Below are 23,913 nucleotides of genomic sequence, written 5' to 3' on the forward strand. Positions count from 1 at the left end.
ACATTATTTTATGTCCTTAGGAATAGTGTGTATAATTAAGAAAAAGTGGAAAGGGGGTGGGGGCAGGGGAGAGATCACTGAATAATCTGTCCTTCTAGGAAAGCTAACAAAATACCCTGATAATACTTGTGCTCATATTTTAGAACAGACAACTTGAAAATCCCTGGGCTTCATAATACACTATTTTTTTTTAATATATCAAATATAAGGTGCAAAGTACAAAATAAATGTTTTTGAAGCTAGGAGAGTAAGTATGCCATTCCTAATCAGATGCAAACTTAGTTATCACACACACAAATCAAAAATGACATGAAACAGGAAAAACTGAAGAACTTCCTTTGCTTTCAGAAAACAGGAAAAAAACCAAAGAAAATTCTTTCTAGAAATTCAGAAAAAAAATTTTTTTCATAGTAGCTAACATGCCTTCCTTAGGCATTAAGACACTTTTCTGCTTGTAACCTTAATAAACAGCCATATTTTTACTCTTTATAAAAATCAAGTCTCCCAGTAAAAATGGTATTTCATCACACTAATCTTTCAATTCCATCACTAAAAATGTAGTTATACACACCAATTTCTAACCTCTTAGAACATTCTGCATAATGGATTTTAGTCACTAGAATGAGTAATTGCTCAGAAAAGCAGCACTGCCTCAACTGTGGTATGATTTGATAGTCAATATTCTTGTTTTCCAGTAAAAAGGAGATCTCCTAAGCAGAAACATTGGGCTCCTTGTTGTTTCATCGATCAAGAGAACGTTTCTGAGCAGCTTCTGAGCAAACGTTTCTTAACAGGTTGATCACAGATCTGGGGTCTTCACTCCTCATAATGGCACTGCCAGACACAATCATGTTAGCTCCTGCCTGAAAGAAGTAAACACTTTAGGTTATGCCTCAAAGGAAGATGTGGAAAAACCTGAAACAGAACTCCCAGACTAGAGTTTCTACCCTTATAGCTGGCAGTCAGCACTTTAACTGTATAAAAGCCACTTCAAGATGAACACACAAGCAGCTAGTCCAATGAAGAAGCTGAAATGCTTAAAAGAGGATGTGAAATTATTTTTAAATATGTCTAAGAAACATTGACTTTTTGGTAACCCCAATACTTTGGCCACCTCATGCGACGAGTTGACACTGGAAAAGACTCTGATGCTGGGAAAGGTTGGGGGCGGGAGGAGAAGGGGACGACAGAGAATGAGATGGCTGGATGGCATCACCGACTCTGTGGACATGAGTTTGAGTGAACTCCGGGAGTTGGTGATGGACAGGGAGGCCTGGTGTGCTGTGATTCATGGGGTTGCGGAGAGTCGGACACGACTGAGCGACTGAACTGAACTGAACTGAACCCCCTTCTAAATAAACTATAGTGCATCTCTGCTAATACTTAGATAAGGTTTAATCTAAAACCTTTAATCTTCACCTCTATTAAAGTTTTCCCTATATGTACCAACGCCCCCTCAGCTCCTAAAAAAAATCAATCTTCTCATCTTTGAACTATGTAGAGGAATTTGCAGACAGTCTAAAAGGACAATTACTGTTAAAATGTGAGATAATCCATAAAATACGGCCACATTACATTTAAACATCTCATTTTGATGCCAGTAGAAACGGAACATATTCTTATGCATGCTTCACTGCATTCCAGAATGGTTTTGAGGTGGCTTAAAAAAGATTTTCGACATGTTTTTCAATATGAAAACAAAGAGGAAAACCGAGTAAAAACTTATAAAAATGAGTTCAAATTTATCTGAGATTTGACTCAGGGAGGAAAATCCAATTTGTTACATGATTCAGAGCTAAAAGAAAGGGGGACCATTGAGAGAACCGCTGAAGCTGAGGAAAATTTCTCCAATGAGAAACACACTGTTGTGCTATGATACAGTGCACTGTCCAACAATGTTCCTCATAAAAATGAAATATGTATTAGTTTTCTAGCATTACAACTTAATATGTCTCAATGTAAGCAGAAACAGCATTAATGACAAAGCACAGTTCAGTAAAAATGAATTCCACAGGGGTTAAAAGATATATGCTCACTAATTGTCTGTCCAGTGTCGTCTCCATACTGATCACAGTCAAGCTTTTGATAAGTATCAAGCAGAAAAATGTGTGACAATTACACAAAACATTGGAAGCAAAAATAGAAGGAAAAAAAAAAAAACCCACACAAGATAGGAAGATTCCCTATTTTTGAAAACTGTCTCAAAGACCCTGGAACTTCTCAATGATATTCCACAGGCTGGCAGTAAGCACATTCCTCTTTCAAAGAATTTTTTCATCATTACTGAGACAGCCAGGACTTACTATTTACTTTCCTAGTTTTACATTTAAACAAACAAATGCTTTTCCAAGAAAGAAAGACTAGGAAGTGTAGGGGAAATCTCTTTGCCAGACAAGACCTGTCCTGGCATTACATTTGATAGGAAATTGGTCCGGGTTGCCATCAAGGAGCAGTCTCACCTCTGCGCATTTATGGATAGTGTCGGGACCTACTCCACCATCCACCTCAATGTCCAAAGATGGGAACTGGGTCCTCAACCAATGAACCTAGATATACACAAGGAAATAAATGACTTCTAAGTGGACAGGTAGAAAACACACCAAACAAAAAATGAAATGGCCACTAAAATATGACTCCAAATGTCTCACAGAGTAACTTTATATCAATAAAAGTTATGACTGGGAAAAACCATCTTAATATACCAGAACAAACTTTCATAAAAGTAAGCCTTGTTCTGTTTGGCAAATGGCACTGAATTTGTCATGGATTTGCCGAAAATATAGTTCACAGAAACAAGGCAAAGATAAAACCCTCAATATTCAATGAAAATTCCACTGAAAGGTTACAGAACAGTTTTCAATGGTTTTAGAAACAAAAACTCAACACTAACATGTGGTATCTCTTCTGATCTCCAAACCTAAATCTCTTTGGGCATCTCTCATCCCATATTCCAATGATATGTAGGTACCCCCATTTCCCCGCCTTCAGAGCAAGGCGTTAACATACGAGCAGCCCAAACATACACGTAGCCCAATACATGCTTACTGAATGAATATACACAATAAAAAACCTTACTCCAGAACCAAATACTTCTTTTTACCTTTGGCATCATATCGTCCATGAATTTCTGCCCTCCAAAACCAGGTTCCACTGTCATAACCAAGGCCATATCTATTTGATTAGCCCATGGTGCCAAATACTCAACTGAAGTTCCTGGTTTGATAGCAAGGCCAACCTGTAACAAACAAATTTGCTACATCACATCAATAACTATTTCCATATTACATTACTGTGGCTTATCAGGCCCAGTAGGAAGCTCAATTCTTAAAGAATGGAATACATACATAAATTGTTCAGCCATAAATTTTTTTTTAAGTCAACATGGATATCACAAGTAAATGTTTCTAAAAGGTAGCAATTTCTAGAAAACATCAGTAGAATGTATTAATCTTATCTGACAAATGTGTTAAAGTCTAGCTTCAAAGCTGCAGAACAGCTGTCTACATCTGGTCTTCTTCACCTATCATTTTGGGTCTTCCTTCAAACCTTTCCAACTCTGAGAATGAATAGTATAAAACATTACCCTCACTGCTAAGCTCTTACCTTCATTCCATTCTCCCGAATGTCTTTGATCAAAGCTCCTGGGTTGTCAGTAGCCTCAAGATGAAAGGTATATTGATTGGCTCCTGCTACAGCCATTGGCTTTACCCACTGTTCCGGCCTGGACACCATCATGTGCATGTCTGGAAAGAAAAGACATATCCCCTAAGTATTACTAAAAGGAAAACAGCTGCTCATATGATTGAAGTCAATCTGTAGTTTTTGCTATTTCAGATATGGACTCTTCTGGCATCATGATAATTGTTAAATAGAAGTTATACTTTGGCACAGATAGCTTCCCTGCATCCTTAAGATTAAGGTTTTGGTTAAACACATGAACCAAAACAATCCAACATTTTTCCACAAAAAGCCTACAGCACTATTTAAGAGAAGTAGTAACTAGAAATCAGGAAACCTAAGTTCATGTTCTGGAAATACCATTGTAAAAAACTTAGATTACATTCTTAGTGAGGGAGACAAATAAAGGAGTAAATACAAATAAAGTTGGTAGTAAATAAAGTCAGTGTTGCTGGAGTCGGGGTGGGGGGGCACTGGGGAGAGAGGATGAGGTCAGAGAAACACTGGAAAAAACTACAGAACTCTGCAGACCATCAGGTTTTATTCTAAATGACACAGAACAAATACTGCAGTACTTAGATCTAACTTTGAAGTTCAAGGCAATAAACCTAGCAACTGCAGATGGTGAGCAGTGGTGGGGATTCCGGATATTTTCTAAAGGCAGGGCCAAGAGGGGCTGCTGTGGCTCAGATGTGCAGAGTGAGACAAGGGTCAGATGGTGCAAGGATCTGGGCCTAAGGAGCTAGAACACCAGTGTCACCAACTAAGAGGCAGACAACTGCAAACAGAGGGACAGACTCAGAGGAAAGAACATGTTAACCAGAAGCAGCCTGCCACGTGTCCTTAAATCAAAAGCTCAAATCATATGAAAATGTTTGGGAAGAAGTGAGTGTGGCCTTCTTAAACATCTCGACTTAAAACATAATATTAATAGCATCTCACGGGAAAGAGAGGGCAGCTTAAAAGAAGTGAAAACAAGAAATGATGCAGGAAAGAAGAAAACAGTAAACACTCCTGTGTCAGACAGATAGTAATGAGGAGAGTTTTGAGCTTTTTACTTTGTAACAGAGAGCACATTTCTGATCCAGCAAAGCTATGTTAAAGAAAAAAAAAATCTAATATTCCAGAACTCAGTAGCAAAGATTCATAAAATGCAACAAGGCTTTGAAAAACATCAGGAAAACAGAGTATAGAGCCTGATTAACAAAGTCAAGACTAACATTTATATTTCTAAACTAATAAAAGTTACAAAAATAGAACATATTTTAATAGGTAAAACTTTGTTTTTAGAAGATAAACTCAATTTGGTGTGTTTTGCCTTCATATCATAAACAAGAAAAATTCAATCTGGTTTACAAGATAAAGTTTACTCATTCCTAAGTTACCAGACTAAATGGCTAAGTCATCCCTATTCAATCTCCAGCATGCAGTCACCACTAGCAACCATCACTGGACATTCTCTGGTGTCCAGGGAATCAATGACTCAGCGACTCTGCCTGTAATTACAACACAGGTCTCAAATGTTCACTGTCAGATTCCTTCTGTACTCTTAAATTTACTGAAGACTCCCTGACCCCCCCAATACCGATGATATACATTGTATTTATCAATATTTAATGTATTAGAAAGGCAAACTAAAAAAAAAATTACTTTTAGTGTCTACTTGTGTGTGGTCACTTCAGTCATGTCCGGCTCTTTGCAACTCCATGGACCATAGCCTGTCAGGCTTTTCTGTCCATAGGATTCTCCAAGCAAGAATACTGGAGTGGGTTGCCATGTCCTTCTCTAGACAATCTTCCCTGACTCAGGGATCAAAGCTGGGCTCCCGCATTGCAGACAGATTCTTTACCATGTGAAGCACGAGGGAAGCCTTGGTGTCTATTTAGTCAGTCATAAAAAAATAATGATAATAAATATAAATCCATTACATGTTAATGTAAGAGTTGTGTTATTTTACATTTTTGTGAGTAGGTAGTGCCTGGCTTAAGAGACTACACTTGTATTCTCACACCTGCTCTGCATTCAATCTGTTGTTTCATAGTAGGGGGAAAAAATGCACAGAAAAGGAAGGCATCCCTACATGCATAGCCTTTTCACTCAAGTGTGGATATTCTACTATTTCTACCCCAAAACTCAACAAGCAGTATGAAAGATTACTGGCAATGTGGAATCTATAAACCCTGTCAGGGACCTTTCCATACTTCATTAATGCTAAAACTCACTAGTCTGTACTTTGAACAGCTCTTTTAAGTACTATTGGTTCACTGAGTTACACAGATCTTCCAAACAGTGACACATTTCTTTATATTCTATCTAAAACCCACATGTGTCAATGTCACTACAGATCTTATTAAAAAAGCTTTAAGCATTGGGAAGCTGTCAAGCTCAAAGCAACAAGTATAAGTTTTCCAAAATTCCAATTTTCACTTGCAAATTCTAACTTTTGTCAGTGGCAACGAAAACTGATGAGCTGCTTTCTTTGAAGTGACAGGTTCACGTAGTAAATGTTAAAGACAATGTCAGGAAAATATCTAAGTCTGATAACCACAGTTCATTGTCAGTTATTCTTTTAAGGGAAAATGGTGTTTGAGAAAAAACCAGCACTTGCAGTTTACAGCTCGAGACAATGAAATGAGTGGTTTTCCTCAAGGAAACAATCATCCTTCCAGGATTCAACAGAAGGGCTTTGTACGTATTACCTTCCCACTTCGTGGAGACGTGCACTCAAGGATCAAGATTTACTAAATCCATCACCTGTTCCAATTCATCAAGGATACTTACTATGAAGGCATGCGTAGTGTTTAAGAACATCATGACTACCTGTAGTAACCTGTTCAGTAAAACCACCTTATCTCTGGCTAGGGCATCAGCAGACTCATTCACCACTGCTTTTGCACCATCAGTACAAATAATGGCAAATAATATCAGTACAAATAATTTACAAATCGAACTACAAATAGTTTTGACATCATGCTGCTGCTGCTGCTAAGTCACTTCAGTCATATCTGTCTGAAAAGGACTCCCACAGGTCCTCAGACCATAACTTGAAGACCACTGATTTAGATAAAAGCAAAAATGACTTTTCCCTACCACTTTACATCTTAAGACAGTAAATTCTACTCAGTATTGGGACTGAATTGTTAAAAGCTTTAGCAGTTATACATACAACTTGTGATCTAACTCCTAAGATATATAATGCACCAATTAACCAACAACCAGTATTCAAGAATTAAACAAACAACATATAAAAAACAAAGGTCACAAACACTAAAGCATATGAAATCCATTCATCTTTACTTAGATTGTCTTCTGGTGAGAATGATTAGCAAGTTTATCAGCAAACAACAAACTAAAAGCAGGAATGAAAAAACAGATTGTGGGGGGATGGGGGTGGCAGCTGAGCTAGTAAGAGAAAGGGCACAGACAAGAGAGGAGTCAAACAGCAGTGAGAAGTAATAGTTGGGAGATGAACTAAAAGGAAGGGAAAAAGACAAATATATACTTATTTTTAAATCCACACAAAGCCAGAGTGGAGGATTCTGTGGCCATTGTACAAGGCGTGAGAGGGCAAAGAACGCTATTTCATCCAACTCCAATAGTTGTAAGGATAAATTTATCCTGGAAAATTCAGCTTCCAAAATGTTAATAATAATTTTTTTTAAAAGTTGAGGTAATCAGAGGATTATACTCCATTATTTGGAAATTTCAAAATGGTGAACATGTTGGTGGAACACGGTTTCCCTCATGTCACATGAATTGATAAAGTCAGTGCCTTCGAAGCGGACCAGGCCTACAGAGGCCCTAACAGCCTCCTGCAATGTCAGCAAAGTTCCACAACTGCACTGGTACAGTAGTCACACTTGGCTACTGAGAACCTGCAATGCAGCTAATGCCACTAAGAAACAATGTTTAATTTTAGCTGACTTAAATAGCTACAAGAGGCTGCTGCTGCTGCTGCTAAGTCACTTCAGTCGTGTCCAACTCTGTGTGACCCCATAGACGGCAGCCCACCAGGCTCCCCTGTCCCTGGGATTCTCCAGGCAAGAACACTGGAGTGGGTTGCCATTTCCTTCTCCAATGTGTGAAAGTGAAAAGTGAAAGTAAAGTCGCTCAGTCGTGTCTGACCCTTAGCGACCCCATGGACTGCAGCCCACCAGGCTCCTCCATCCATGGGATTTTCTAGGCAAGAGTACTGGAGTGGCTTGCCATTGGCTAGTGGCTAGCATACTGAACAGCACGGCTAGAGCCCTTCATAAAACTGGTCCACTGCTGCTAAGTCACTTCAGTCGTGTCCGACTCTGTGTGACCCCATAGACAGAAGCCCACCAGGCTACCCTGTCCCTGGGATTCTCCAGGCAAGAACACTGGAGTGGGTTGCCATTTCCTTCTCCAATGTGTGAAAGTGGAAAGTGAAAAGTGAAAGTGAAGTCGCTCAGTCATGTCCGACCCTTAGTGACCCCACAGACTGCAGCCTACCAGGCTCCTCCATCCATGGGATTTTCTAGGCAAGAGTACTGGAGTGGCTTGCCATTGCCTTCTCCGAAAACTGGTCCACAATATGTCAATAAAAAAATGTTTTACTAAAATTAAGTAATGAATTCCATAAACACACATTATTTATAAAAATTCACCAAATGTTTTCTGTACCAGAGATCTGGCAAGAGAGGCTCTGCTAACTTAGGTTAAAACATCAGCAGCAGTGACAAGGATATGTGGACTGAATCTATGTTCCACAGGAGTAACTTCTAGGTCACTATGTGATCTTAAAAAAAACCTTAATTCACATTATCCTACAGCACTGAAGTGGAGCATACACAGACCTGTAGAAAGCTCCAATTTCCATGAATCGGCTTCTCGTCTAGACCATAAATCAACTGATTCCTAAGATCATTTAATGATCACATTGAGCCGCAGCTGTGTGTCTACGCTAAGCTCTGGGAAACCCACAGCAAACCAAGTGAATGAAATCCTGCCCTTAAGGAGTTTAGAGTCTGATAAAAGCAATCACAGACTGAAAGAAATCATAAGAAAATCAACAAGGTAAAAAGGTTAATTTAGGACGGGGCTCTCTGAAGAAACAACAACGGATCTAAGGTGGAAAGATGAGGTAGCACCTACCAAGTGAACACAGCTTTTTAGGCAAAGAGACCAGCCAAAGTGCCTAGGCCCTGAGGTGGGCAAGTTCGGCTTCTTCAGTTCAGTTCAGTTCAGTTCAGTCACTCAGTCTTGTCCGACTCTTTGCAACCCCATGAATCACAGCACGCCAGGCCTCCCTGTCCATCACCAACTCCCGGAGTTCACTCAAACTCACCTCCATCGAGTTGGTGATGCCATCCAGCCATCTCATCCTCTGTCGTCCCCTTCTCCTCCCGCCCCCAATCCCTCCCAGCATCAGACTCTTTTCCAGTGAGTCAACTCGTCGCATGAGGTGGCCAAAGTATTGGAGTTTCAGGGGAGAAGGGAAAAGGGTACACTGTGAAACTGGAGGTTGAGAAATCAACCAGCTACTTCCCCTTTACTTGAGTACTCAGCTTCAGATGGCGTAAACACCCACTTACCAAAGAAAGGGTCCTGGCCTAGTTGCTTTCGGAGGCTTTCTACCACAGGGTGACCAAAGGTGATGTTGGGAACAAAATGCCTACAAGACAAACAAAATCTTACTCTGAAATGTTTTCAATTGTCTCTGTATTTTTCTCAAAATGTATCCTGATAGACAAAGAGGAGATTATCTGTGATCGCAATATTTTTCAATTTAACATTTAACATCACCATCAGTATCAAACACCAAAAATATCCATAGAATTTCAGCTTTACAGAGCAGTAACTCCTTGATATGCCAATAAGTCAGAATGTCACATAATCTACCAATTTAACACTGTAATTCAAAATCCCTGACAGGAAGAAATGAAGGATGACAAAATCAAAACCCAAAAAGTTATATGACTTGCCCAAGTCACATACTAGTTAGGAAGTTCAAGACTCTGATATGGGTTTCTCAAATCTTAAGCTTAATCACAGGTCACCTGTGGCCATCTCTAACCCACCTCTATCACAGGGCACAAAATGACAAGTTTTATTTAAGCTTTCTTAAAGATTATCAATAAAGAAACTTAATGTATATTAATAACTACCACTTACTGAAGGTTTGTAACATACCAGATATTGTACCTTATTTTATTTCATCTTCACAACAGCCCTCTGAAGCAGATGCTGTTATTATCTCCATTTGAGGAGCACAGGATAGATAACTTGCTTAAGTCCCCCAGTTAATAATTCGTTGGGCCAGGATTCAAATTCAGGCTTTCTGACATCAGACTCAAGTTAGTTAACCATGATCCTACTCCAGTTCTCTTGTTGTATCACGAGCTCACTTCAACATTTAGGCTGGGTGCTTCAGAGTACTATATTTTATTTAAAAAAATATGAGTTTCTGTGCTCACCACAGAAAAGTTTACAATCTCACTGGTACTAAGAGATGGCTAACGACTCACCACAATTCATGACTGACTGCTATAGTATAGTTGTTGGGCAGGAAGCCAGCTTGGCCAAGGACCACATTTCCCAACTCCCTTTAAAACCAGGTGGCCACGTGACTAGTTCTCACAAAAGGGCTGTGAAATGTGAACACAAGTGATGCGTGTCACTGCAGAGCCCGGGAGGTTGAGATTATTCCTGTTCTGTTCTTATTTTACCCTTCTGCCAGGAAAGAGGCCCTTAAGGGCAGAGACAGGGGATGGAAGGGGACTCTGACATCCCTGAATTTCTGCATGGAAGGACATTCACACCAAACTACTACATGAAGGAAAAATAAACTTTATAACGTTAAGCCACTGAAATCTAGTCTTTCTTTTGTTAAATTAGTAGGCATTACCCTGAATGAGGCCTGTAGAGAAAAGCTAAAGTATGCAATATAAGGTAATTGTTCCAGAGGCAAGTAGAATCGCATTTTTAAAAAAGGGATAGACCATGGGGTTCATGTCCATGGAATTCTTCAGGCAAGAATACTGGAGTGGGTTGCCATTTCCTTCTCCAGGGGACCTTTTCGACCCAGGGATCAAAGCCAGGTTTCCCATGTTACAGGCAAATTCTATACCATCTGAGCCACCAGGGAAGCCCCAAATCATGGAATTACAGAACTAACGGAATTTGTAAAGATGGGGAAAGAAATGAAGCAAAGGTAGAGAAAACTAAGTTAAGCTCAAAGAAAGGGACACGTGCTGCCCACCGTGGCTACTATGAATAAAATACGAGGCAAGACTGTGTCACATTAAATGATACAGAATGACAGGCTCACTGTTTGAACTTTAATCCTGATCAAGTGAGGTTTTAAAAGAGAAAGTCAAAGTCACTTAGTCATGTCTGACTCTTTGCAACCCCATGTCCTGTACAGTCCATGGAATTCTCCACGGTAGAACAATGGAGTGGGTAGCCTTTCCCTCCTCCATGGGATTTCCCGAGTTAGGGATCAAGCCGAGGTCTCCTGCATTGCAGGTGGATTCTTTACCAGCTGAGCCACCAGAGAAGCAATGAAAAATTAAGATGGAAACAATGCAGCAGTAGCACAATCGACTGAGCAGTAAACTGAAAGAAGCAAGGCAAGAGGTGTTTGTAAAAACGGCAAGAAACAGTAACGCCGGCCCCGGCGCAACCGACCAGGCAAAGAGGCGCAGCCGTGAGGAGCTACCCCACGCCTGAGGCCAGGGCCAGGGGCAAGAGGAGCTGCCCCACGTCCAACAGGCGGTGGCTGCGCCGGGCGCAGGAGGGCCGAGAGGAGCTACTCCACGTTCAAGGTCAGGACGGGCGGCCTTGAGGAGATACCCCTCATCCAAGGTAAGGTACAGCGGCTGCACTTTGCTGGAGTGGCTGTGAAGAGATTTTCCACGACCAAGGTAAGAGAAACCCAAATAAGACGGTAGGTATTGCGAGGGGGCATCAGAGGGCAGACACACTGAAATCATAATCACGGGAAACTGGCCGATCTGATCACATGGACCACAGCCGAATGTGGTCCACTGGAGAAGGGAATGGCAAACCACTTCAGTATACTTGCCTTGAGAATCCCATGAACAGTAACAAGGGGCAAAATGATAGGATACTGAATGAGGAATTCCCCAGGTCGGTAGGTGCCCAGTATGCTACTGGAGCTCAGTGGAGAACTAACTCTAGAAGGAATAAAGGGATGGAGCAAAAGCAAAACCAATACCCAGTTGTGGATGTGACCAGTGATAGAAGCAAGGTCCGGTGCTGTAAAGAGCAATATTGCATAGGAACCTGGAATGTTAGGTCCATGAATCAAGGCAAATTGGAAGTAGTCAAACAGGAGATGGCAAGAGTGAACATAGACATTCTAGGAATCAGTGAACTAAAATGGACTGGAATGGGTGAATTTAACTCGGATGACCATTATATCTACTACTGTGGGCAGGAATCCCTTAGAAGAAATGGAGTAGCCATCATGGTAAACAAAAGAGTCCGAAATGCAGTACTTGGATGCAATCTTAAAAACGACAGAATGATTTCTGTTCGTTTCCAAGGCAAACCATTCAATACTACAGTAATCCAGGCCTATGCCCCAACCAGTAACGCTGAAGAAGCCGAAGTTAATCAGTTCTATGAAGACCTACAAGACCTGTTAGAACTAACACCCAAAAAAGATGTCCTTTTCATTATAGGGGACTGGAATGCAAAAGTAGGAAGTCAAGAAACACCTGGAGTAACAGACAAATTTGGCCTTGGAGCACGGAATGAAGCAGGGCAAAGGCTAACAGAGTTTTGTCAAGAGAATGCACTGGTCATAGCAAACACCCTCTTCCAACAACACAAGAGAATACTCTACACATGGACATCACCAGATGGTCAACACCAAAATCAGATTGATTATATTCTTTGCAGCCAAAGATGGAGAAGCTGTATACAGTTAGCGAAAACAAGACCAGGAGCTGACTGTGGCTCAGATCATGAACTCCTTATTGCGAAATTCAGACTTAAATTGAAGAAAGTAGGGAAAACCACTAGACCATTCAGATATGACCTCAATCAAATCCCTTATGATTATACAGTGGAAGTTAGAAATAGATTTAAGGGACTAGATCTGATTGATAGAGTGCCTGATGAACTCTGGACGGAGGTTCGTGACATTGTACAGGAGACAGGGACGAAGACCATCCCCATGGAAAAGAAATGCCAAAGAGCGAAATAGCTGTCTGAGGAGGCCTTACAAATAGCTGTGAAAAGAAGAGAGATGAAAAGCAAAAGAGAAAAGGAAAAATATAAGCATCTGAATGCAGAGTTCCAAAGAATAGCAAGGAGAGATAAGAAAGACTTCCTCAGTGATCAATGCAAAGAAATAGAAGAAAACAACAGAATAGGAAAAACAAGAGACCTCTTCAAGAAAATTAGAGATTCCAAGGGAACATTTCCTGCAAAGATGGGCTCGATAAAGGACAGAAATGGTATGGACCTAACAGAAGCAGAAGATATTAAGAAGAGGTGGCAAGAATACACAGAAGAACTGTACAAAAAAGATCTTCACGACCAAGATAGTCACGATAACGTGATCACTGACCTAGAGCCAGACATCTTGGAATGTGAAGTCAAGTGGGCCTTAGAAAGCATCACTATGAACAAAGCCAGTGGAGGTGATGGAATTCCAGTTGAGCTATTTCAAGTCTTGAAAGATGATGCTGTGAAAGTGCTGCACTCAATATACCAGCAGATTTGGAAAACTCAGCAGTGGCCACAGGACTGGAAGAGGTCAGTCTTCATTCCAATCCCAAAGAAAGGCAATGCCAAAGAATGCTCAAACTACCGCACAATTGCACTCATCTCACACGCTAGCAAAGTCATGCTCAAGATTCTCCAAGCCAGGCTTCAGCAATATGTGAACCGTGAACTCCCAGATGTTCAAGCAGGTTTTAGAAAAGGGAGAGGAACCAGAGATCAAATTGCCAACATCCGCTGGATCATGGAGAAAGCAAGAGAGTTTCAGAAAAACATCTATTTCTGCTTCATTGACTATGCCAAAGCCTTTGACTGTGTGGATCACAATAAACTGTGGAACATTCTGAAAGAGATGGGAATCCCAGACCACCTGACCTGCCTCTTGAGAAACCTGTATGCAGGTCAGGAAGCAACAGTTAGAACTGGACATGGAACAACAGACTGGTTCCAAATAGGAAAAGGTGTACGTCAAGGTTGTATATTGTCACCTTCTTATTTAACTTATATGCAGAGTACATCATGAGGAACGCTGGGCTGGAAGAAGCACAAGCTGGAATCAAGATTGCTGGGAGAAATATCAATAACCTCAGATATGCAGATGACACTACCCTTATGGCAGAAAGTGAAGAGGAACTCAAAAGCCTCTTGAAGAAAGTGAAAGAGGAGAGTGAAAAGGTTGGCTTGAAGCTCAACATTCAGAAAACGAAGATCATGGCATCTGGTCCCATCACTTCATGGGAAATAGATGGAAAAACAGTGGAAACAGTGTCAGACTTTATTTTTGGGGGCTCCAAAATCACTGCAGATGCTGATTGCAGCCATGAAATTAAAAGACGCTTGCTCCTTGGAAGGAAAGTTATGACCAACCTTGATAGTATATTAAAAAGCAGAGACATTACTTTGCCAACCAAGGTCCGTCTGGTCAAGGCAATGGTTTTTCCCGTGGTCATGTATGGATGTGAGAGTTGGACTGTGAAGAAAGCTGATCGCCGAAGAATCGATGCTTTTGAACTGTGGTGTTGGAGAAGACTCTTGAGAGTCCCTTATACTGCAAGGAGATCCAACCAGTCCATACTAAAGGAGATCAATCCTGGGTGTTCATTGGAGGGACTGATGCTAAAGCTGAAACTGCAATACTTTGGCCACCTCATTGGACAAGTTGACTCACTGGAAAAGACTCTGATGCTGGGAAAGGTTGGGGGTCGGGAGGAGAAGGGGATGACGGAGAATGAGATGGCTGGATGGCATCACCGACTCTGTGGACATGAGTTTGAGTGACCTCCGGGAGTTGGTGATGGACAGGGAGGCCTGGCATGCTGTGATTCATGGGGTCGCGGAGAGTTGGACACGACTGAGCGACTTAACTGAACTGAACTGAACTGAAGAAACAGTAAAAACAGAAACAAGGATAGCAATTGATGGGATTTTCTGATAAGATGCAGTGGGGTGGTGGTGGGGTGGGAGGTGTTGTCAAAGAGAATAAATCATGGGGCTTCCCAGGTGGTGCTAGTGGTAAAGAACCTGCCAATGTAGGAGACATAAGAGACCTAGGTTCGATCCGTGGGTTGGAACGATCCCCTGGAGGAGGGCACGGCAACCCACTCCAGTATTCTTGCCTGGAGAATCCCATGGATAGAGGAGCCTGGCTGGCTACAGTCTACAGGGTCACAAAGAGGCAGACACGATTGAAGTGACTTAGCACCCAGCACCAAGGTCTTGAGCTTAAATGACAAGCAGGTAGAATGTGGTTAATAAAAAATTATACAGGACAACCACCATTCTAAACAATTCCAACATATTAACTCATTAAAATCATGCCAACAATTCAGTGAGACAGGTACAACTATTATCTATATTTTTATAGATGAGAAAGAGAGGCTCAAGCTCACACAACCTGTAAGTGCAGGAGGCAGAAGTAAAACACAATCAATCTAGTTCCAAAGTTCAGGCTCTTAACTGCCAGGACTGTCTGCCCCTTCACTGACAATTAATAACTAACTGAAAAAAAAAGAGTCCAAAGGAGGAGAGCCTTAAGAGAGAAAAAGCAGTTGGGGGTGGGGATAGGGGTGGCTGGGTTGGCAGAGAGCATGGAGGACTGAAAGAGGGCAGAAGGAGACAGGGGGATGAAGAAGATCCGGCCTGGCTAATGGTGGCCTCTGAGACTGTGGGCCCAGTACTGGAAATTTCTGGAAATTTTTCAAAAGTCAGAAATCTAGTACTAATGTGAAATCTCCCTGGCTTTTAAATGGTCCTAACCAACTTGGGACCCCTTCACGGATTGCAGCCTTGTCATGGAGAAGGGGCTTGTGTACCTCAATAAAGCTATGAGTCATGGAGTGCAGGGCCACCCAAGATGGATGGGTCAAAGTGAAGAGTTCTGATAAAACGTGGTCCACTGGAGGAAGAAATGGCAAAGTGCTCCAGTATTCTTGCCTAGAGAACCACGTAAACACTATATGAAAAGGCACAAAGATACGACACTGGGAGATGAGTCCCCCAGGTCAGTGGTTGTCAATATGCTATGGGAGCACAGTGGAGAAACAGCTCCACACAGAATGAAAAGGCTGGGCCAAAGCGGAAATGACGCTCAGCAGTGGATGTATATGGTGGGGAAAGTAAAGTCCGAAGCTATAAAGAACAATACAGCACGGGAACCTGGAATGTTAGGTCCATGAATCAAGGAAAACTGGATATGGTCAAACAGGAAACGGTAAGAATCAACATCAACATCTTAGTGAACTAAACTGGAATGTAATTCAGATGACCATCGTATCTGCTACAGTGGGCAAGAATCGATTAAAGGAAATGGAGAAGCCCTCACAGCCAACAAAAGAGTCCGAAATGCAGTACTTGGGTGCAGTCTCAAAACAAGAATGATCCTGGCAAATCATTCAATATCACAGTAATCCAACTCTATGCTCCAACCACTAAAGCCAAAGAAGCTGAAGTTGAATGGTTCTAGGAAAACCTCCAAGACCTCGTAGAACTAACACCAAAATAAAAGATGTCCTTTTCATCACAGAGGACTGGAATGCAAAAGTAGGAAGTCAGGAGTTACCTGGATTAACAGGCAAATTTGGCCTTGGAGTACAAAATGAAGCAGAGAAAAGGCTAACAGAGACACTCTGCCGAGAACACACCGGTCATAGCAAACACCCTCTTCCAACAACAGGAGATGACTCTACAAATGGGCATCACCAGACGGTCAGTACCAAATTCAGACTGATTACACTCTTTGCAGCCAAAGATGGGGAAGCTCTACACAGTCAGCAAAGTCAAGATCTGGAGCCGAATGTAGCTCATCTCATGAGCTCCTTACAAATTCAGGCTTAAATTGAAAAAAGTAGAGAAAGCCACTAGGCCACTCAGATTTGACCTAAATCAAACTACTTATGATTGATTATGCAGTGGAGGCAATGAATAAATTCAAGGGCAAACATCTGGGTAGAGTGCCTGAAGAACCATGGACAGAAATTCATAACGCTGTGTAGCAGGAAGTAACCAAAACCATCCCCAAGAAAAAGAAATACAAGAAGACAAAATGGTTGTCTGAGGAGGTTTTACAAACAGCTGAGAAGAGAAGCGAAAGGCAAGGAAAAAATGGAAAGATATACCCAACTGAATGCAGAGTTGCAAAGAAAAGCAGAGATAAGAAGGCCTTCTTAAATGAACAATGCAAAGAAGTAGAGGAAAACAACAAAATGGGAAAGAATAGCGATCTCTTCAAGAAAACTGGAGATATCAAAGGAATATTTCATGCAAGGATGAGCATGATAAAGGTCAGAAATGGTAAGGACCTGACAGAAGCAGAAGAGATTAAGAAGAGGTGGCAAGAATGCATACAAAAACTATACAAAAGAGGTCTTAACCACCAGGCTAACCGTGATGGTGGAGTCACTCACCTAGAGCCAGACATCCTGGAGTGTGAAGTGGTCCTTAGGAAGCATTACTACGAAAAAACTAGTGGAGGTGATGGAATTCCAACTGAGCTATCTACAATTGTAGAAGACGATGCTGTTAAAGTGCTGCACTCAGTATGCCAGCAAATTTGGGAAACTCAGCAGTAGACACAGGACTGGAGAAGGTCAGTTTTCATTCCAATCCCAAAGAAAGGCAATGCCAAAGAATGCTCAAACTACCGCACAACTGCACTCATTTCACATGCTAACAAGGTAATGCTCAGCATGCTTCAAGCTAGGCTTCAGCAATATGTGAACCAAGAACTTCCAGATGTACATGCTGGATTTAGAAAAGGCAGAAGAACCAGAGATCAAATTGCCAACATCCGCTGGACATAGAAAAAGCAAGGGAATCTCAGAAAAGCATCTATTTCTGCTTCATTGACTATGCTAAAGCCTTTGACTGTGTGGATCACCACAAACTGTGGAAAATTCTGAAAGAGATGGAAATACCAGACCATCTTACCTACCTCCTAAGAAACCTGTATGCAGGTGAAGAAGCAACAGTTAGACCAGACATGGAACAATGAGCTGGTTCACAATGGGGAAACGAGTACAGCAAGGCCATATACTGTCACCCTACTTATTTAACTTATATGCAGAATACATCATGCGAAATGGTAAGCTGGATGAATCAAAAGCTGGATCAAGACAGCCAGGGGAAATATCAACAACCTCAGATATGCAGATGATACCACTTTGATGGCAGAAAGGGAAGAGGACCAAAAAGCCTCTTGATGAGGGTGAAAGAGAAAAGTGAAAAAGCTGGGTTAAAACGTAACATTCTAAAAACTAGTATCATGGCATCTGGCCTCATCACTTCATGGCAAAGAGAAGAGGAAAAAGTTGAAACAGAGACGAACTTTATTTTCCTGGGCTCCAAATTCACTGTAGATGGTGACTGCAGCCATGAAATTAAAAAATTTTAATTTTTGCTCCTTGCTCCTTGCAGGGCTTCCCCAGTGGTGCAGTGGTAAAGAATCTGCCTGCAATGCGGGAGACACAGGTTCAAGCCCTGAGTAGGGAAGATCCCCTGGAGAAGAGAATGGCCACCCACTCCAGTATTCTTGCCTGGAGAATTTCATGGACAGAGGAACCTGGCAGGCTAAAGTCCATTGGGTCGCAAAGAGCTGGACATGACTGAGTGACTAACACTACTACTGCTCCCTGGAAGGAAAGCTATGACAAACCTAGACAGCATATTAAAAAGCAGAGACATTACTTTGCTGAAAAAGGTTCATGTAGTCAAAGGTATGGTTTTCAAGTATTCATGTACGGATGTGAGAGTTGGACCATAAAGAAGACTCAGTGCCGAAGAACTGATGCTTTTGAATTGTGGTGCTTAGAAGACTCTTTAGAGTCCCTTAGACAACAAGATCAAACGAGTCAATCCTAAAGGAAATCAAACCTGAATATTCATTAGAAGGACTGATGCTGAAGCTCCAATACTTTCGTCATCTGATGCGAACAGCCAACTCACAGGAAAACACCCTGATGCTGGGAAAGAAAATGCAGGAGGAAAAGGGGGCGACAGAGGATGAGATGGTTGGATGGCATCACCAACTCAATCAACATGACCAAACTCTAGGAGATAGTGAAGGACAGGGAAGCCTGGCATGCTGCAGTTCATGGGGTAACAAAGAGCTGGACACAACTTAGCAACTAGACAACAACAACTAATTTAGAAATTGCTTATCTGCTCTGTTCCTACACTTAAGGACCAATACATTTCCAGTCACTTCCTGTCAAGACACATTTATGTTTACGTTTACATGCTCTCCAATTTTCTTTTCCAGAAAAAATCCACCTGTCCTTTACTTCAAATATCCAACCACACTAGTGCTTCACCCACCAGTGTTTCCAAAACTTGTTCCTGACTTTCAAAGTCCTTCAGTTTTAATCAGAAGACACAGTGGGGACTTCAGGGAAAGAGAGAGGACCAGAAAACAACCAGTGCATCAAGCTCGTACTGTTGGAGATTTTTAAGTGGCAAGGAAAAGGAAAAGCATGGAGGCAGAACGTGGAGGGCGTCCACAGCCCCTCTTTCATACCCTGGGCGTAAGAAGCACTGCACTTTAGCCAGGCCCTGCCTCTTCTGATGGGACACTGGGGAAGGGGTTGAACCTCCCCAACTGGTTTCCTATTGCAAAAGGGGAATGAAAGTAACTCAAAGTTGTGATGCTTAACAGGGAAAGTTTTTAAAATAGTGTATGCAAAATCTGCTTATTTTCTCACACACTAGTACAGTCATGCTCAAAATTCTCCAAGCCAGGCTTCAGCAATATGTGAACTATGAACTTCCAGATGTTCAAGCTGGTTTTAGAAAAGGCAGAAGAACAAGAGATCAAATTGCCAACATCCGCTGGATCATGGAAAAAGCAAGAGAGTTCCAGAAAAACATCTATTTTTGCTTCATTGACTATGCCAAAGACTTTGACAGTGTTGATCACAAGAAACTGTGGAAAATTCTCAACGAGATGGGAATACCAGACCACCTGACCTGCCTCTTGAGAAACCTGTATGCAGGTCAGGAAGCAACAGTTAGAACTGGACATGGAACAACAGACTGGTTCCAAATAGGAAAAGGAGTACGTCATGGTTGTATATTGTCACCCTGCTTATTTAACTTATATGCAGAGCACATCATGAGGAACGCTGGGCTGGAAGAAGCACAAGCTGGAATCAAGATGGCTGGGAGAAATATCAATAATCTCAGATACGCAGATGACACCACCCTTATGGCAGGAAGTGAAGAGGAACTAAAAAGCCTCTTGATGAAAGAGGAGAGTGAAAAAGTTGGCTTGAAGCTCAACATTCAGAAAACTAAGATCATGGCATCTGGTCCCATCATTTCATGGGAAATAGATGGGGAAACGGTGGAAACAGTGTCAGACTTTATTTTGGGGGGCTCCAAAATCACTGCAGATGCTGATCGCAGCCATGAAATTAAAAGACACTTACTCCTTGGAAGGAAAGTTATGACCAACTTAGACAGCATATTAAAAAGCAGAGACATTACTTTGCCAACCAAAGACCGTCTAGTCAAGGCTATGGTTTTTCCCGTGGTCATGTATGGATGTGAGAGTTGGGCTGTGAAGAAAGCTGATCACCGAAGAATTGATGCTTTTGAACTGTGGTGTTGGAGAAGACTCTTGAGAGTGCCTGGGACTGCAAGGAGATCCAACCAGTCCATTCTAAAGGAGATCAGTCCTGGGTGTTCACTGGAAGGACTGATGCTAAAGCTGAAGCTCCAATACTTTGGCCACCTCATGCGAAGAGTTGACTCACTGGAAAAGACTCTGATGCTGGGAGGGACTGGGGGCGGGAGAAGGGGATGACAGAGAATGAGATGGCTGGATGGCATCATCGACTCAATGGACATGAGTTTGAGTGAACTCTGGGAGTTGGTGATGGACAGGGAGGCCTGGCGTGCTGTGATTCATGGGGTTGCAAAGAGTCGGACACGACTGAGCGACTGAACTGAACTGAAACCAAGATGTTTCTCAGTAAAAGGGGAAAGGAGTCAATAAAAAACAAATACATTTACTTAACAAGGTCAGGGACTGCCATAGGCCCAGGAGGGGCAAGAGATTTCTTAGAAGATATCTCTATTATGATAAAGCCATTCATCCAACCAATTATAACTAGGCCTGCCATAGTGCTTTTCCTGCAGAGAACAGAGGTGAGCTCTGCTTTTAGGGAGTTTACCGTGCAGCAGGAGATATGAAATAAATAACAAAAATATAAATTAGCTGTCTCTCAAATACAGACAATATCTTAATCATTTTCTGTAAGCCAAGTACCCAGAGAAGACAGTTTCTGAGAAAAAACAAACCGCTGCCTGCTTCCATTCCTGGTTCCACCATTTCCCAGCTACAAGAGAACTTAATCTCTCTTTATATTAGACTCCTCACCGTCAACTCTGGTGCTGATAACAGCAGCAAGCTCATAGGGCTGCATGAGATAATTCACAAAAAGAATTAGAACAGGGGATATATGTATATGGCTGATTCATGCTGAGGTTTGACAGAAAACAACAAAATTCTGTAAAACAATTATCCTTCAATAAAAAAATTAATTAAAAAAACTCTAAAAAAAGTATTAGAACAGAAACAATCGAGTGTTCTTTATGAGCGCTATATTTATTATTACCTATTGCTATCATTGATATTCTGATTGGTAAACTGAGACAAACTACTTCCTCCATTCATTCACTTAAACATGGTCAGACTGTACTCATATGTGCTAAGTCACTTCAGTTGTGTCCAGCTCTTTGTGACCCTATGGACTGTAGCCTGCCAGGCTCCTTTGTCCATGGGATTTTCCAGGCAAGAATACTGGAGTGGGTTGACCATTTCCTCCTCCAGGGGATCTTCCCAACCCAAGGATTGAACCCGTGTCTCCTGTGTCTCCTGCGTTAGCAGACACTAGTTCTTTACCACTAGCACCACCTGGGAAGTCTGTTCTATTCTGAGACTCCTAAGTGACTCAGAATTTTGTTTCATTCTATATCTCAGACATAAAAATGTAGCTACCCATCTGTGAGTACATACTCCAGTAACTTTTGGAAGTTCAGAACTTTCAAGCAAAGGTGTCACAAAACAAAGTACAAAACAAAGTAGAATTACATGCGATAGCGAACGAAAAATCTAGGTTTTGGAAGAAGTAATATTTTGGAGAAGGAAATGGCAACCCACTCCAGTGTTCATGCCTGGGAAATCCCATGGACAGAGGAGAACTTTCAGGTCAAGATTTTGCCATTAAACAGCTGGGCACAGTGTTGAAGGAACTGAATGAAATGAAAAGAGAAACAGCAGGTCTAACCAGACCAAAGAAGACGAACCTTTCACGAGTGACACTGAAAAGGGAAATGACTGGAAATTTTTGTGAAAAAAAAAAAAAAAACACGAATTTTCAGACTTGCGTGAGGGTACACAGATTTTACCTGTTTACAATAAATTTACTCTTCTACCCCAAACCATGGTTAATGGCTGTTTTGATCTTATGGCAGTTATCAGTGTGGCAAATGCAAGTTGCAACTCTGTCACAATATGTGTAACCTTGAGGGAGTATTAACTGCTTTCTCTAGCTTTGTTCCTCATTTTATAACCAACTTATGAAACTAGCATCAATCTGATTTAAAACAATACTGATTATGGGCTATATCTACAGTGCTTAAAAATTACTTACAAAAAACTGACCTCCCTGAAGAGCAGGGTGCCTGAAGAGAAAATAGATAGGAAAATCAAAATTCGAACAATGAGACAACAATTATCATAAATTATAGAAAATTTACCACGCGCCAGGCGTTGTAAACTACCTGTACCAGCTCATTTCATCTTCCAAAGATGCCTGGGCGGTAAAGAGTTATTACTCCCACTTTTCACAGAATGAAACTGAAGCTCAATGAGGTTAAACGGCTTGTCCCAAGTGACCTAGCAAGTGGCAGAACTCGGGCGTTCTCACTGCAGGGGCAAAGCTCGTCATCGTTACACAGGTCTGTCTCCCCAGCAATGCCACTAACTAGCTATATGAGGTTGGGCAAGTCATGCCTATCCCCTTGGGCCTCAGTTTCTCCAAATGAAAATGAGAGACAGGTCCTAGAGATTTAAGGTCGCTTCCGGGTTCTAAGTGCTAGAAGAATACACGTTACGTGGGGGGTGGGGGTGGGGAGGGGAGGAGATGAGGCTGGGGACACTGTCGCAGCCCAGGTCCCCTCCAAGCGGAGCCTCCAGGGTTTGCACCTCAGGCCCCTTCCTCAGTGCCGCGTTCAGAGTGAGGCGCTTCGCGGCACAGGGACGCCGTGCACCTAACAGGTTCTCAGTCAAGGGGAGCCTATCCCGCCCCACGCGACAACCCAGGCCCGAACCCCGCGGAGAGTTACCCGTCCATTACATCCAGGTGCAGATAATCGGCCCCAGAGTCCAGCATCCGGACGCACTCGGCCCCTAAACTGGCCAGATCACTGTTGAGGATGGACGGGCCAATCTTGCAACCAGACGCCATGCTGCCAGTGTTCCAAAGCAACTTACTGCACGAGAGCCCGGCTCGATGAAGGCGTCGTGCCCAGATTGGCCGAGAAGCTTTGGTCCCGCCTCTTCTCCGTAGATCTTTCCGGATTCCGCCGGAAGCAGCTGCCCTGAGGGGGAAGTCCCGCCTCCCCTAGAGGGAGGTACTGCCACCCTAAGGGCTGAGGGGCGGGGCCTCGCAATGAAGCGCCTTCCTCCTTCCTCGGACCTCAGTTTTTAAAACAGGGCTTTCAAAAAACAAAAACTAAAAACTCGGTCTGTCAGGTCTCGCAGTCCTCTGAGGAGTTTCTTAATCTTTTTTAGCTAAGTTCTTTCATCTTTTTCAGATTCTTTTGTATAGTAATTAACGATCTTAAGGGAACCAAAGAATGCAGAAACAAACACTGTTATCAGCACAGATAGAAGTAACATTCCTAAAGATAAAGAGAAAGTGAAAGTCACTCAGTCGCGTCAGACTCTTTGCGACCCCATGGACTGTCCATGGAATTCTCCAGGCCAGAATACTCGAGTGGGTAGCCGATCCCTTC

At 42.2% G+C, this 23,913-nt stretch overlaps 1 protein-coding gene across 4 annotated transcripts; it reads right to left on the reverse strand.

The window, feature by feature from the left end:
* Window positions 1–169: 169 nt before the first annotated feature.
* Window positions 170–23,421, reverse strand: RPE (ribulose-5-phosphate-3-epimerase). Of its 4 annotated transcripts, XM_055398041.2 has the most exons (7): window positions 23,253–23,421; window positions 22,559–22,578; window positions 9,237–9,316; window positions 3,604–3,743; window positions 3,101–3,235; window positions 2,460–2,546; window positions 170–863 (listed from the first exon to the last, which is right to left on the reverse strand). In XM_055398041.2, the coding sequence occupies exons 1-7, from the start codon at window positions 23,361–23,363 to the stop codon at window positions 741–743; spliced, it is 696 nt and encodes a 231-aa protein (XP_055254016.1). In that variant the 5' UTR covers window positions 23,364–23,421; the 3' UTR covers window positions 170–740. The 4 variants fall into 4 exon arrangements, with proteins under 4 accessions (XP_055254016.1, XP_055254017.1, XP_055254018.1 ...); XM_055398042.2 differs by lacking the exon at window positions 22,559–22,578 and having other exon boundaries at window positions 23,242–23,418; XM_055398043.2 differs by lacking the exon at window positions 22,559–22,578 and having other exon boundaries at window positions 23,253–23,385.
* Between the last annotated feature and the right edge of the window lie 492 nt (window positions 23,422–23,913).

The sequence above is a fragment of the Moschus berezovskii genome, chromosome 2 (assembly GCF_049115385.1).
Source record: "Moschus berezovskii isolate FMDL1 chromosome 2, NW_MosBer_1.0, whole genome shotgun sequence".
NCBI lineage: Eukaryota > Metazoa > Chordata > Mammalia > Artiodactyla > Moschidae > Moschus > Moschus berezovskii.